At 43.2% G+C, this 16052-nt stretch overlaps 1 protein-coding gene across 1 annotated transcript in view; it reads right to left on the reverse strand.

Annotated features, from left to right (window-relative positions):
* The window catches only part of LOC128791075 (unconventional myosin-X-like), an 89485-nt gene that overhangs the window by 49784 nt on the left and 23649 nt on the right, over positions 1–16052 (reverse strand). Inside the window, exons 7-14 of the mRNA XM_053948440.1 lie at positions 12052–12176; positions 10713–10726; positions 10024–10108; positions 8426–8529; positions 6975–7104; positions 6015–6133; positions 2247–2393; positions 1446–1546 (exon numbers count right to left, since the gene is read on the reverse strand). Coding sequence (XP_053804415.1) covers positions 1446–1546; positions 2247–2393; positions 6015–6133; positions 6975–7104; positions 8426–8529; positions 10024–10108; positions 10713–10726; positions 12052–12176 — 825 coding nt within the window. The remainder of the gene's footprint in view (positions 1–1445; positions 1547–2246; positions 2394–6014; positions 6134–6974; positions 7105–8425; positions 8530–10023; positions 10109–10712; positions 10727–12051; positions 12177–16052) is intronic.

Raw genomic sequence — 16052 nt, forward strand, 5'->3', positions numbered from 1 at the left:
TTTTCAGGGAGAGTTTTGAAGAGGATGACACAGATAAGCTTTGGCCTGTTATGCAGGGAGCCTACAGGATGGCCCTGCATCTTTTAGAATAGGAGCTGATGTAGGTACAGTAGTGCAATAATATGCTTTGAAAATCATCCATGATATTCTGTTAATCTGCTGAATGTATTTTTCCCCCTTACCATCTTCTTATACTCCCCATAATACAGGATATGTGTTGCAGCAGATATGTCTGTTTTCAGTATTCAGAGAAGCCTAGAATAACTCTTAAGAATACAAGGAAGACTAGAGGCTATGTGTGAAGCTACTTACTGACATTCTGATACCTCTTCCTTTCAGGTGGAGAATAACATTTTGAAGATAGTGGAGCTGTTGCCTCCAAATGCTTCAGCCCAGGCTTCATACTTTAAGGTTCAAAGCATCAAGATGAGATACATGAATCTACTTACTAAGCCTGAGAAAGCAGAGCTTATATGGTGGAAGATGAGCTTTATGTACATTTCCTTAGAATTATTTGATATGTAGTCAGTTAAAAAACCTCACTCAAAAAAATCTCATTCCTTCCAAAGTTCAGCCACAGAACTTAAACTTCTATGCAACCATCAGGAAAGAATCATTTGTCATGATGGCACCATTTTTAATACAAGATTCCTGCAATGGTGGAACTGGCCTGAGAAGTGAGTGCATAAATAGTCTTGCAATTTTGTAATCTTTAGAATTTAATGAATTGCCTATTTAACCGTCTCCCTTTACAAGGCTGCTCTCATTTGCCCTCACTGACCCTGTTCAATTCCTTCATTCACAAGTACAAAGGCTTCTGTTTCGGAGCAACAGCTGAAGTATTTGACTAGCAGCATTCTCTAGAAGCAGAAATACTCTAGAACATCACTGGTACTTCACAAAATACAATACAATATGAAGCCCACAGAAGAGGAAAAAAGCTGTGCAGAAGATCCCAAGCTCAGGAAACAGCCTGATGTAAATCTTGCTGAGGAAAAGAGTGCTTTTCACAATATAGGAATCTCTAGGACAGAAAGAGCTGTCAGATATCTCTAATTGTCTATCTTTAGGGAATTTCCTTTTTGCACACCAGGATTCAATCTGCATTACACCACCACTGCCATAGGTAAATCATTACCAAATACATCCAGTGACCATGTACTCTAATGGGTTAACACCCAGGAACTTTCCATTCAGCTGAGAGACAGAAGGAACTCTGGAGTTTCTAAACACTACAATGGAGAGCGCTTTTTCCTGGAGACAAGGGACTTATGCTGGCAAAGCACATGGACAATGCTTAACAAGACACATCCACGGTCAGGGTTGTGCTAAGGCCCAGCTGTGTCTCCTGCTTCAGTGGTAGGGACTGAGCAGCACAGGAAGAATTATGTCCTCCCTCCTACTACCCATGATAGCAGTGGGGCCCCGCTCCCACTGTTTGTCACCTGTTGTACTCCAGCTGCTCCAAGGAGAAGATGTGTTTGTTGAAATATTCCTGGAGTTTCTCATTTGCATAGTTAATGTTAAACTGCTCAAAACGATTCACCTGCAAGAAGAAACAATTATAAAATTTTACATTCTTGTTCCTGAGCTCTAAAAGAATCTATATCAGCAATAGGGAAGGTGCCAGGCTTGGAGTAAAGCCAGAGAAGATAGTGGTGTCAGGTGGATATGAGGAGGGCAGTATGGACAGGTCCACTAGAAGAACAGCTTTTGTAACCCATGCAAGGTTAATTCAATAAACCTAATTCATAGTAAAGTATGCTAAAGACAATTATGTTTTTCTTCTTGGAAGAAATAAATAAATTCCCTGTTAGGTCACTGAGCTTTCTCTTCTGTGAAGTATCTGAGTGGTCACTCTATGACTGTTCAACATACATCCCACATCAGCTGTTAGAAACATGACATGCAGGATTCTCCACACAATGCAAAACAGATGTAAACGAACAATGTACTTGTAGGATTTGGATAGTTGGTTCACATACAAATCAAAAATTCAGTATTATCTATCACAGCAGATCTGCTTAGGGTCTGTATCACAAACCAGACCTTGAACATCAGCTTATATGAATATGGCTGGCAGAAATGGGCAGCTAAATATATCGTTCTGCTTTCAGGGGAAAGTGGCAGGGTAGAGACTCCAGAATGCCCTATGCTATCCTTACCAGAATGTAAACCCACCAAAGTTTCTTCCAAGATGCATCAACATCTCCAAAACCAGCCCACCCCAAAAACAAAATCCTGACCTGAAAGTTCTCGAAGCCAAAGATATCCAGGATGCCCACAGACTTGAAGTTTTCTTTGCCTTTGATCTTTGTATTAATCTTGCTAATGAGCCATGAAAAACACTGGGAATAGAGTGCCATAGAGAGGGAGTCCCTGGAGTCAGCTGCCTGTAAATACAGAGAGAAAAAAATGAGTCACAAAGAGAACAGAAGGCATAAGGGCCACAGGAATCTCTATGGGACTTTAGGTTCCTCCACACCTCTTCAGGTTTCTCAGCCTCTGTACTGGCTGTGTACAGTGCAGTATTTATTTGTAACAAATTCTCAAATAGCCAGGCCACACACAGACAAGACATAATCTTTGGGTGACTGCACTTGAGAGGGCAAAGGAAGTACCAAAATCGGTGACATTTTTTGGAACAAGTGCTGGGACAGGGTAGGTGGCAAAATACCTCACAACTAAGCCCACAGCAGTAATTTGTATCACCTGAGCCAACATTTGCAGTGACAGGCAAGGTATCTCGGTTCAGTACTCCTAGTAGAGCTGTCAAATGGGTGTCTGCTCAGTTTTCAAAAAACTGGTAGGGCAGGATTTAATAGAATATTCTGTCACCAAGTTACCCTCAAAAATTCCCTTTCCAAAACATTTCTGCAATCAGCATTATGGAATCCAATTAGGATTCCAATTAGGCTGGCCAACAGCCAGGACACATGCCCCAGAAGTTCATGGGTTGAAACTTTGCTGCAGTTGACCCAACATCCCATGCAGATACCATAACCAAGTGTCATACGTGGAAAAAATAACTTAAATGGTGATCACTAACAGGCAGTAGATAATTGAGTGCATGTAAGCGTGTGGATGAACATCCAAAATCAAACTTTTGGTATCTCAAGCAAAAGCCTACTGCCCGGTATCTGCACAAGGAATGTGCTGGTTACATATTTTGATAACATTTGGACAAACAAAAGCGGCACACCTTAAATCCTCCAATTAATAAAAAGACATGAGACAGAACCACAAATTGAGAGTCTGATCATGTGCTGTCCTTCTGTACATACCCTATTTAGAATGGGTAAACAGAGTTTAGAGTTCTGGAATGGCAAGAAGGCCAAAAATAAGGGTCCCTAACAAGAAGGAATGATCTCAGAGGACAGAAAAAGGAGCCAGGAGAGAAGATAGCAAAGATCATGACTGGAAGAAAGATGCTGGAAGTGGAGAAAGATCCTGGAGATCAGAGACATGGAGATAAGTGTCAGGGCATGCCCAAGGACCTTGGCTGGTAGTATCTGAGACTGATAACTGCAACTGCACAATATAAACCCAGGTAAGCTTTTGCCCAACCCTCTTGGACAAGCTGCAAACTCCAAACTGGGAAAAGAAGTTGAAATCTAGAGAATTCCAGAGAATGTAATGCTGAGGGGCAAGCGAGCCAGTACATGAAATAATCAAGTAGGGTGAAAGCTGTAATCTTGTCATTTCATAAATAAACCGCAGTAAATAGATTACAGGTTGTTTCCCCTGTCTCGCCTGTGACACCAGCAGGGCCATTCCTTCAGTAGGCCAGACCAGCAATGACAGATCTTCTAAATGCACCCTTGCCCCCTTCAGTTTTACAACCCTAAACAACATGAGCTCTTTGCTAATGGCACGGGCCAACTGTTTCTGATCCCTTCCAGTGTCTCACAAACTTCTGAGACCCAGCCTGCCAGATCCCCCTTTTCACCCAACCACACTGGTTTTCTCCTCCTTTCTCTTCCTAGGTACTATTTCCTCTTCAGCAGCTCAAATTTGACACAGAATAACCTCCCTTCTCCACTAAAGTGAACATTTCAAAGCTTGGGCACACATGCCTTTTCTGGCTATTTCTTCTCTCCATCAGATGATCTGCCTTATTGGTTGGGACTAAGAATGCCCTCAAGGCCATGCCTCTGTAGTGTATCTGGCTATGCAGTAAGTTGGACACATTTCCCAGGAACAGGACCTCCCCATCCAGCTGTAAGCAAAGCCACTGTCCCCACAATATGGCTCAAATGAGATTCTCAAAGGCGCCTTTCATCCTGCCAGCTTTGCCTGCCTTTATCCCAGTTTATCCATTCAGCCCACTGAAATGTCAAAGCTCAGATGGGTAACGAGCCCATTACATAATGAGAAAACCCCAGCAATTCTACTCCACAAGTGGGAATAGGTGGGTGCAGCACTTAAGGCTTAGGCAGGAACAGTCTTTACAGGCCCAGTGTTGAGTGCAACAGGCTCACCTAATGAAGACAGCCAAATGGCAGCATCCACTTGCTATCACAATTTTTTTGTGGCCTTGGTACTTCATTGGGCTGCAAGCAGTAAATGTGGGGTCCAATACACGCACATGTCAAGCATAGCTATACCATCAGGGAAAGATGTATCTGTTCAGGGAGACTCTGTAAATCCTACAACTGCATGCCATTGCTGTGGGCTGCATGGAGTGTCTCTGGTATTATCTGTTATCCAACCTTGTGCACTGCTAGAGGAAGATGTGGCTTATTTAGAATAGCCAGCTGAGAAGAAAACTGTGGTGTTTGATACTGAAGATATCTACCACAGATTATTTTTCACAGGCTGAAAAATATTTTTCACACAATTTTACTGCAAAGAAAGGTCACAGACTATGCAGAAAGAGGAGACCATTTCTTAAAGGCAAAGCTTAGTTTGTGATACATTAGCCTGTGTGTCCATAGCAAGAAAACAAGCAACTACTCTACCATGAGCACTGGTGAGACTTCAGCTTGAACACAGTGCCCAGTTAGGGGCACTCTACTTCTTCAAAGATGTGGGAAAACAGACAGAAGACAAAGAGATTTAGAAAATTACTTACAAGGAAGCACTGACGGAACTGGATTGTTTAGCTTAGAAAAGAGAACACCACATGAAAAACTTCACAGAAGCCAAAGCTTGTAAGGTGGACAGCTGGGATGTCAAAGGTAATCTAAAATATGAGGAAAATCTTTTCAAATCCAGACTCCACTGCAGCTAAAGCAGGATACTTAAAGATGCTGTGAAATTCCTTCCATGGGAAATCTGAAGGAAAGTTAGACAGACATCCATCAGAGAGAGTCTAGTAACTCTGGCTTCTCTGCCAATGTAGGCGTTGGATTGATAACCCCCTAAAGTCTGTGCCAGCACATGATTTCCATTACAGATGTTCATTTTGCTATAACATGGTGCCTTTTCCAGCGTAGTAACAGTACTCCTTGTCTTCCAGTGTCTTGCATTTTAATAATGACAGAGGATTTTCTACAGTTATCTGTGCATGGACCTAAAACACCAAGAGTGCCCTCAAGTGATCAACAACACAGCAAGAGCTACATATCAGTTTATTCAGTCCTCCTTTGTGGTTGTATGGACCTGGAAAGAAGCTGCTGTGGGGGTAACTGCCTAACATATGCCAAATGTTTTGTGGGAATTGTGTGCCAGCTTTTACTTTCCAGTAAACATAGCGCAGCCTAGGAGTTCTGCAGGTTAAAGCATGCACACATGCACCACAAAGCATCTGATGCACCTTCTGCATGACACAAGTATGACCAGCTCCTGGTGAGTGAAGGTGACTTAAAACCAGTATTGCACACTGGCATTTGCCAGTGAACTCCCCTGTAAAGCCTGAAAAGCAGAGTCAACACTGGGACCTCAGCTACCAATAAGGGCAAAATACCTGAGGAAACAGGAGGCCCTAGGCTGGAATGGGTGACACAGGAGGAAGACTCGGGGCCTGGAAATGCAGAAGTGGCAGAAGTGGAAGCATACACTAGGACACTTACCTGCTCCACAGTGAGAGGGGAGCTGATCTCTTCCCCACGCAGAATCATGGACCTCTGTGTCAGCACTTCAGAAAGCTGAAAAGCATCTAAGCCCAGGAGGTCACTGGCAACATTCAGCACTGAAAGGAAGACACATACTTTTCTCCTGCATGGATCCCCATCACTCATAGGGATATTTTTACAGTTTGGTGATGAAATCCCAGGGACTTCTACAAGGCAGGTGACTAAACCCCAGCACAAAACACTCTCCCTTACTTGATTCTCTTGGGCATACCCAAAGCTGTAGGTTCACATACCCATTCTGAGGCTCATACACCCATTATAGAGCACAGTCAGATACTCATGTAAGTCAGCCTTCCTGCTGACAACAGGAAGAGCAAAACCATGTGTAGGAGTCAGCACCAGCAAAACACTTCATGTTTTTGTAAAAGCACAATACTGCAGTCTGAGCATGGGATTGCTAAATTTGTATATTAAGAAGAGAGGCAATTAACTTAAGACTTGAAACACTTGTAATATATTTTTATTGCTTCTGTCTGTTTTGGGACTTACTTTGCAGACCACCTCAGATTAAATAACTGTAACAGAGTGCACACTAGCAACTGCTTCAAATGAAGATGGGAGAAAGTCTCTAACAGATCACTTTTATCTCAAAACTCCTTCCTGATCCTATTTCTTCCATCTCTTTCAATCCAAAAGAGAAACTGTGAGGCTGTGGACTCAGTCTGAGAATATCAAGGAGCACAAATGGATCACAGGGCCACAGACCAACTAAATCCCACTGGTACCCTGGAGCCATGCATCCTGTGGCAATGCTTCTGTAGAGTTAAACTACAGGGAACCTGCTGGTGAAGGTACTACAGACTATCATAACAGAGGGAGAAAGGAAAAGGGAGAGGGCTTTATTGGGGGCCTTATGGGGCTTTGCATGGTCTGCCAAGTTGCTAGGGTCCTACTTACCTGCTTTTGTTGTAACCTGGGCCCCACCGGCTGTCATGAATTCAACGTTTCCCAAATGAAGTGTGCCAGAAAGAAGTTTGAAGATGTCTCTGATTTCTTCAGTGCTGAAGTCCACCACCTTCATGGCAGTCTATGCAAAACCAAACAGCTAATGTTAGCTGTATGTACAGCCAAGTACAATGCAACCACGGGAGCTAGGTCCAGTGTGTGTAAGATGTAAAACTCAGAATTACAGTCACCATGAATACAAATGAAATGGGATGGCACAGCACCTCTCTGAGCTATACATTTGTCAATGATATTTGCTGTCTCCCAGCCTCTCTTACATTTACTCTATTGCCACCTAAGGCAGGCATTTCCCCATCCTCAGGTTGGACTTTGCTGCTGTCACAGGAAGAACATGTTTGTGCCTGTGTGAGGAATTCCTCCCCTGAACACTGGCAGCACAGGTTACAGATGTTCCTGGATGGCTTCCACATTCTCACTTATTTTCTTCCCTGAAGGATGGATCCATATAAGATACTTAATTTACTCTGATCTACATAACCCCCTTAATTCATTCTTAGTATAGTAGATTTATGCAGCAAGATTTAAAACCAGGCTTTCAGCATTAACTGTGAGATGGTTGGAAAGAGATTATCAGATAATAAGGAAGCATGCCACATTCCCTCTTAATGCCTGCATGTGAGCCAGGGTTTTTGGGGCATAAATTGACTTTGAGAGGTAGGATCTGGTCTTCATGCATTCACCCTGTCAGTGGGGCACTCTGGAGTTCTAGTTCCCTTCTTTCCTCCAGCATCTCTCCAGCTGAAGAATAAATGCCATTTTGCCATTGAAACTTCTGTTGTACAGGTACTGCCTCCCCTTAAATCACACCTAACCAGGAGGTACTGAAATCCTAAGCTGACTCTACTCATCTTGCCTATCTGATTTCACCTACATTATTAAAGCCTTCAGGCCAACAAGCATTAGCAAATAAAACATGAATTTGCACATTCATCTGGCTAATCCCTTAACCTCTGATAAACAGGTGTCTGTTAAATCTCTGTGATATTTCACAACAGGTGATTTGCCCAGGTGATATAACTTCACTGGAATATTTCTGGAAAACAGTACCTTCAGACCAAACTCTTCCCCTTCTAATGGTCAGTCTGGGTTTCCTGAACCAGGCTATCCAGAAGGCTCCCACAAACCATTCTGGGGTTGGGTTCTGCTCCCCCAAACTCTCTATCATTCTAAATTATTATTCATATTGACTGTTTCCCAAATTCACCCATTTCTGCACACTAAAGCCACTTTTCCAGTCTTGTTTTAGCTGAGTTTTGGACTTGTTGAACACCAAATTTTGGCTTAGGGCAAATCAATTCTGCCTGTGAGATCTAGACCATGCAGCATTGTTTAGCCATTGAGACTGTGCCCAAAAGTTCAGGAGGACTTAGGACTGGACTCACCATGACCTTACTGAACATCTCTAGATCATTCAGGTTCTCATCAGTCACACAGCCAGACTGGTTCAAGTAGCGATAAGTCTCTGGCTCACAGAGGGAGAGGCTCTCTGCAACAGAAGAAAAAGAGGCAGGGGAGAGACAACAATTTATTTAGCAACCAGTCTTGTAGTTCATAGAAGAGGAAGGTGTGCTGTAACAAAGCTTGCAGATGGTATGCAAAATAACTTAGAACAGTCAAATCCCAAACTGCAGAGTCTCAGAAGAATATCTCAATACTGAATTGACTCAAGAAAAAAACTTTTAATTCTAGCTCCAAAAGTATACAGAAAAATAGTCTTAACTGTATACATATGGTAATGACCTCTAAATTAGATATCATCACTTGACACAGAGTTCAGACAGTCACGGTCAGATTTCTGAAGACACTCAGTGCTAAGCAGCAGTTAAAAACTGAATATAGTTCACAAAACTAAATGTAAAACCAGAATTAGGTCTCTGTATATTTGCTGTGCAACCACATCTTAAACACTACCTGCAGATTTGATCCCCCATTTTGAAAAGAACGTAGGAGGATTAAAAGATCAATGGAGAAAGGAGACAAGGATGATCAAGAGCCAAAACCACATTACAGATGGGGAGGTGAAGCAGCCTGGGACACCAGCTTGGAGAAGTAGATGGGGAGGAATAGCAGAGATCTGCTGAAGAAAAGAATCTGTTTTGTATGTTTTCCCTAAGCAGTTGATAATAACCATAATCCCCACTATTTTCCTTTGCTTTAGATTGATCTCTGAATTGACCTCAGTAGCCATTCCTGCATGTACCCCCTAAAACTGAAATCCTACTCCCTTCTACTCTGTCAGGCCCAAATCTTCCATTTGATTATCCTAACACACAGAAACCAAAAGCATAAAGAAATTCCCCAGGCCCTCAAAAGCAGAGTACAACTGCAACGTGTTCCTGCCTGCCTATGTGACCTCTCCAGAAACACCATCAGTGCTCAGCAATGCCTGGGACAGACACACACAAAAGTTGTTAGGGGGATGCTGCACTACAAAGAAGATTCATCCACAGGCAGCAGCTGCCACTTTCTCTGTGTCCACTTTTTCACATCCAGCTCTCCCTTCCCCAAGTACAGAGCTATAAACCCTTTGTTCAGACACAAGACATGTATTGGCTCTAGGACCTCCACTACATCGCTGGTCTTTGTAATTCTTCTCTCTACTATTACCTATACTGAAGATTTATTCTAAAAATATATCTATCAGTCCATCCTTTGAACTCCTTGAACAGCTCCCACCAGCTGAATCAAGACTCTTTACCCTTCCTCTGCCTCTAGCCAGTTCCATCACCTCATCACTTTGCACATACTTTTTCCTTCAGTACAGAATGCCTGAAGTCTTTTATCATAAGGAATTTCAGTCATCCTCAGCCTCTTTCTCTTAGCTCTCCTTTCTGTTTCCCACAAAATCACCATATTGCTGGCCTTCAAGAAGAAGCTACATATCAAGTATGTGAACTATCCATGCTCTAAGTGACTTACACCTGCTTCACATGTTGGACTGGAAACAGGACAAGAGATGTATCTCAGAAAATGAATTTACCTTTCTGCTCCCCGCTCACACCAGCCAGCAGAGCATAAAAGATGTGGTAATTCCGCTCCCCGGGGTTCTGATGTACCACCCTGTTCTGAAACAAAGAATACAAGAGTAGCCAGCAGGAAAAGATCAGACTTGTGGTTGCAAAGGCAAAGAGAGGAGCAGGATACAGGTAAATCTCCAGGGCCAATGCACAAGAGGGGTTTCTTGCTATTTAATGACGGTTTTGTCTAAGTAAATTCTACATCAAGATCTTTGTGGCTGAGCAACTGAGCATACACATTAACAAACAGAACTTTGTCAGTTCTGGCCCTGCTCCTCAGTGAATTCCTGACTCCAAAGTAAACTACATCCGATCAGAGATGCCTGCATTTGGAGTTGTACCCCATATGCTTCTCTGTGGAGCTGTATTTCCAGGTACTTCTCTCTTCCTTTCTCCTCGGTAAACAGCTCTTTCTTGGAGTCTCTCTGTAATGCACAGTGTGTATCAAAGACGGGAGAACAAGCTGTGATAGATACAGAACAAACATTGCTCCTCTGCCTCTTCCTCAGTTGGGACATTTGCAGTAGTAACACCTCAGGAGCTGACGTCTGCACGCTGCGGTGCAGACAGCCTCATGCAGGAGGTGACCTGGCACTGCCACACCTTCTATGAGGAGAGGGCTCACCCAGCACTCAGTAGAGGTGATACCTACCTTTTCCAGTAAATCTGAATAGCATGTTAAGGAAAAAACATCCAAGTGACAGAAGCACAGATTTCTTGATGATAGGCAAAAAAATCTTCTAGACATATTGGGATGAACCCTGCAACCAGTAATAAATAATGAAATAACTGACACTTTGGAAAGGTAGGTAAAGAGTGGTTCTAAACATCGTCTTAGATCACCCTCTCTATTCCTTGTCCAAAGAGGTATGATGTACCAAAGATATATATAAAAGGGCAGGGCCAGGTAGAACATAGATAACCTAACAAAACATGAGCCACATTAGGGACACCTAGAAAGATTAGAGCCCACTCTTATCTGAGAGTCTGCATTGCACACAGCAAGTCTTGCATCAGTTCTCATTGCTCCTGCAGGAAACCTCTATCTTAAATCTACTGACAGCACAAAGAGCGGAGGCCAAACAATCCAAGCTTGTCATTTACAACAGCAGTAAATTCATCAGGCTGCTATACTAGTGCCAGTTGGTGTGGTTTGTAGTCAGCAGCAGCTTTGAACATACACCAGGAAATGTAGCCAGGGCAGCTTTACCTGCCTCATGGAGACAAAAGATATGTCAAAGCCTCTGGGAGAGGGGTACCTGGCCATACAGGGAAGAAAGTCATCATGGCTTAACACAGGTTGACTGTATCCAATCTTCACTGTCCTTCTTGTCACTGTAACAGGCTCCTCACAGAAGTGGTCATGTCACCAAGCTCATCAGAGTACAAGGAGCATCTGGACAATGTTCATAACTCATATGATTTAATTTTAGGCAGTCTTGAGAGGAGCAGGGAGTTGGACTTAATGATCCGTATGGGTCCTTCCCAACTTAAGATATTCTGTGATTTTATGACTAGGGTTCCAAGGTCCACTGAAGATGGCAGCCCAAAACAGGGACTCATAATTCTCTTCTGCACCCAAATATTTTGCAGAATATATTTATTCTTACTTTGGTCTCACTTTTCTCAATCAGGAATTCATTGGCAGAGCTAAGATAAGTGAACAATGTTATGTGGAGCAAACAGAATGTAATCAGCCTAGGGGATCTTCCGAGGTAGAAAATTCCAGGGTTTTAAGTATCAAGCGTTGAGATTAACAAAGTGAAAAGTCAAACTACGCCCCACCTAATGCAGTACTGAGACAAAAGGTTCCCAGAGTTAGGTGCTGCAGAGCCACAAAACAAACACTTCTTCCCTCTTTAAGTTGCAAATTTGCCCACAGTTGTAAATTGACTTTGAAGAACTTTGATGAGGGATTTCCTGACCTACAATGAGCTCCTCCTCCTCTCTGCTCACTCAATCCATTTCTGGTCCATTGCAGAAAAGGATACAATCAGTTACTCGGCCTCCCTGGATGTGTCCATGCTGAGAGAAGTGCAGCTGGATGAACTTGCCAAAGCGGCTGGAGTTGTTGTTATAAACTGTCTTGGCATTTCCAAAGGCCTCCAGAATGGGGCTGTAGAAAAAGGGAATGAAGATATGATTAGTGATGGGATACCATTAAAACAAAGTCTTTTGACATTTGCACACTGTGTTCTGCCACAAGAGATTTATTTGTTACAGCACCAGCCTGGACAAGCAGGAAGAGCTCAAGGGAAAGGAAGGATAGCAAGAGCAATTTAACACGCTGCTAGATAAATTTTAAACCTTTGGGATTACAGTTAATTAAATCAGCTCCCAGTCTGTATGGGCAGCTGGTACACACACTGTCAAGGGCATTCTCCACCAGTGTGACTTCAGGAAATGAAAGGTGGCAAGAGCCAGCCAGGCTGTGTCCTCAGCACATCCCATGAATGTAAGTGTATTTTTTTAAGGATTTTCAGAAGCATCAGACATATATAGCAAACACCCTGTAGCTTTAAACCACGTACTTCTATATTCATTCTACCTTTTTTCCTTCTGCCTTTGATAAACCATCTCTTAAAATTACAGGCAAACATCTTCAAACTAATATACAGTAATAAAACAATTTGTTTGGCACTTAAATTGGAACTGGAACAAGTATACACAAGCCCCTGTTGCCTAAATCTTGCTTAGGCTGATATAAGCTACATGGTTTCCAAGTAGAGGGACTATAGACACACTATAGATCTGAAAATTACATTCTAAGAGAGCAATATCATCCACTTCAGGTCAAAAAAAAAAAGAGAAAAAAAATCTATCACCAAACATCAGACCAGCCATAAATTGAAGAATATTATCTGCTGTTCACCTTCTCATCTTCAGGAAAAAACAGTTAAAATGCTTGGTAGTTGCTTCACAGAAGAGTACAAGGGAAAAGCCTAAACCACTCAAATTGACACACAGAATCCAGGATTAAAATACTAATTTCTTCAATTAAGCCAATTCTAAAATAATCTGAAGGGCTGACAAGGAATCACAGAGATGCTACAAGAACAGCCTGTATGTTTTCATGTCTAATTTTAAAACATACATAGTTTTAAACAAAAATTATTACTGTTATTACCCTGAGAAATATTGGCTTTTAAACATCTCCACAGATCTATTGTGCAGTCCCATGGGAGACTTGGGCAGATACGGGATTATTCACAAGTTAGTAAATTCAGCATAAAAAATAACTACAACTAGAGACACCCTGGAGCTTGCAGAAGGCTTTAGGCCCTGCAAGTGTTAGCTAAGGGAGAGCTGTGCTTAAGGAAACAGTCAACAACCTTCAGTAAAATCCAGGCAATATTTTCCTAACATCTCTTGAAACAATTGCTTTCAAGTAACAAGGATAGAAATGAAAATTCCTCTGTTATAACACACTACAACCACTGAAATGCCAGTTAGAGAAGTCTGGGTGCACACATCAGGAAAGTTCCTTGCCCTGAAGAATTTGAACTCCAAGACCCACACTTCTGAAACAAGTATGTAAATAAGGACACTGCACAGAAATATCCCACTGAGCACACCACTGCCATGAATCAACAAAATTAACAGGGACAGACAGGAAAAGGGAGGACAGGGTTATGTTATATGACCACCACAGATGCAGTGAGAGTGAGGAGCCAGCTAGCCAATCTTTGTGGCTCTAAATCATGTTAAATTATATAAGAAAAGTACAAGGAAATATCTTTATAGTTCAGTTTGGCAATGGGCTCACACACATGAGTGTGAAGTCTTTCAGGCTTAGTGGGGGAAATAAGCAGGAGAGTGTCTGAGCAGTGGCAAGGCAGAGGGTGGGATGAGCTGGTTCAGCCAGGAATGAGGGCAGGGGGCCTGGGCTGAGCAAATGGCCTGTGCCAACAGCACATCACAGCATGGCACCTGAGGCAGAAGTGAACTGCAAGGTGGAGCAGCACATCAGGAACGTGATGCTGGCTGTTCGCTGGATGTGGGTAGGATGCATTCCAGCATGCAAAAGAATGGGAACCAGTTTCAGCAGGGCAGCAGAAAGGGAAGTGTGGAGTTCAGAAATACTGCACCATATGCAGTTCAGGATCAGATGCACAACTGAAGACAAAAAGATTTGAAGACTTGGGGGATGAATAGCAGGAAAGGTGGTTATGCTGTCAGCAGTGGCACCAACACGGAGAAGGGAGCTTCAGAGTGAAGCAAGCAAGGAAAAAAGCTGGAAGCTAGCAGAATTATTAACAAACTGATGGATATTTTCAAGAAGGAAAAGAGACCAAATCAACAGTGCCAAAGGAATTTTGAGAGCCTGATTTGTGAGAAATACACCAAGCATGGAAATTCCAACACAAGCAAATTATAGAAGGTTGATGAACACCTTGTTTGTAATGCTGTCTGAAACAGAGAAAGAATCCAGCATTGTTTCTTGGTATGTGCTGGGCTGCAAGCATGAAAATCCACCATAAGTGAACCTGAGGATGGCCACTGTCAGAGCAAGTGCAGCTGACCTCCAAACACATGAGGTAGGGTCCATTGGACCAGCAGCAGCTTCTGGGTCTGGGCCAGGCCTTCATCTTCTTGTCTTCAGAGCAAAGGTGACAAATCAGATTCCCTTGCATTCATATTGCAATAGTTCATGTAACACTAGAGATGTACATGGAACAGGTTGTGATCTCTTACTTCACTCCAGCTGACAGCTGTGGCATCTTACAGACTCAGGAATCACCTACCCAGCATCATAAGCCCTCTGGATCACTGTCAAGTTATCACTTAACTGCTAAGAGTGCTTGAGCCTTCTAAGCCGCTTGCCTTAAAGCAGATTTTGCAGATCTTGAGTCATGACTCTACTCCTCTTCAGAGCTTTTTCCAATTTGCCTCCATGCCTGCTAAGACCTGCACACCTGCAAAGGATAAATCATCCAGCAACAGTCTCTGGAACACCAGGTCCAAGGGCAGCAGCCCTTCTGCTCAAGGCTGCTCTGCTTTATAAGGATCTAAAATGCACAGTGCTCTCACAGCTGCCTCCTCTGGAGGTTTCTGCAACTATCACAGGCTCCATCTGGGACTAATCTTCAGCCTCAACCTTGACAGTACCAAACTGCAGGACTGCCAGCAAGGTCCTTCAGCCACAAGCAAGACAATCTGGGAAATTTTAATGTAATTTGTTTAATATAATTCAGGTATTAAGGAAAACAAGGACACAAACAACAAAACATGTATCTTTCCTGCCTCTTCCCCAGGCTTACCTGAAGTCAAACACCTACTGTCCTCCATTTCTTAGCCTCAGCTTTCTTTTATACCTCAGGTTACACCCACTCCCTCAAAATTTCCCCCAACATAGCAGCACAGGAGCCTGGGGTCACACTCAGGACTGCTTCTCTCTGTCATTCTTTGGTTCCTTATTTTCTCTGCTGGTCTTTGCCTCTTACTGGTTTTCCTCAGCCACACTTTGCTTCTTCAGATTTTCCAGATACTTTTCCCCTTCATCTCTCTGTTCCAGCGTAGGTCATGTGTGGGTCATGGTCCCTCAGGGGTGTAGGACCTCTTCTGGCATGAAGTATTTTCCCTGAAATGTCTCTCCATTCCCTCACTGCTGCCAGCTTCTCTCTCAAACATATTTGATTCAGACACCATACGCTTCCCTGTCTGCCTGATGCCTCATCAGGGTTTATGTGGGTGGTGGTTGTTCCCCGGTGCCAGCTCCCATGGATGGTTCTCCATGAAATCACTTACCATGACAGCAAGAGAGCTGCCAGGTTGCCCATGGGACTCCTGAGGGCAAGACATACCAGCAGCCTAAAACACAGGGAGGCCGGGGGAAAGCACGGGCTCATGGAGGAAACCAGGAGCCAGAGTATGACAGAGACCCACTGTGAGGACAGCTACAGTCAAGAGCTGGAGCATTAATTCTCCAGCTTAGGAGACACATCCCACATTGCTGTTGGAAAGAAGCCTAATCCATCCACGGACAGCTGGG

Source organism: Vidua chalybeata, chromosome 7, assembly GCF_026979565.1.
Source record: "Vidua chalybeata isolate OUT-0048 chromosome 7, bVidCha1 merged haplotype, whole genome shotgun sequence".
NCBI classification, from domain to species: domain Eukaryota; kingdom Metazoa; phylum Chordata; class Aves; order Passeriformes; family Viduidae; genus Vidua; species Vidua chalybeata.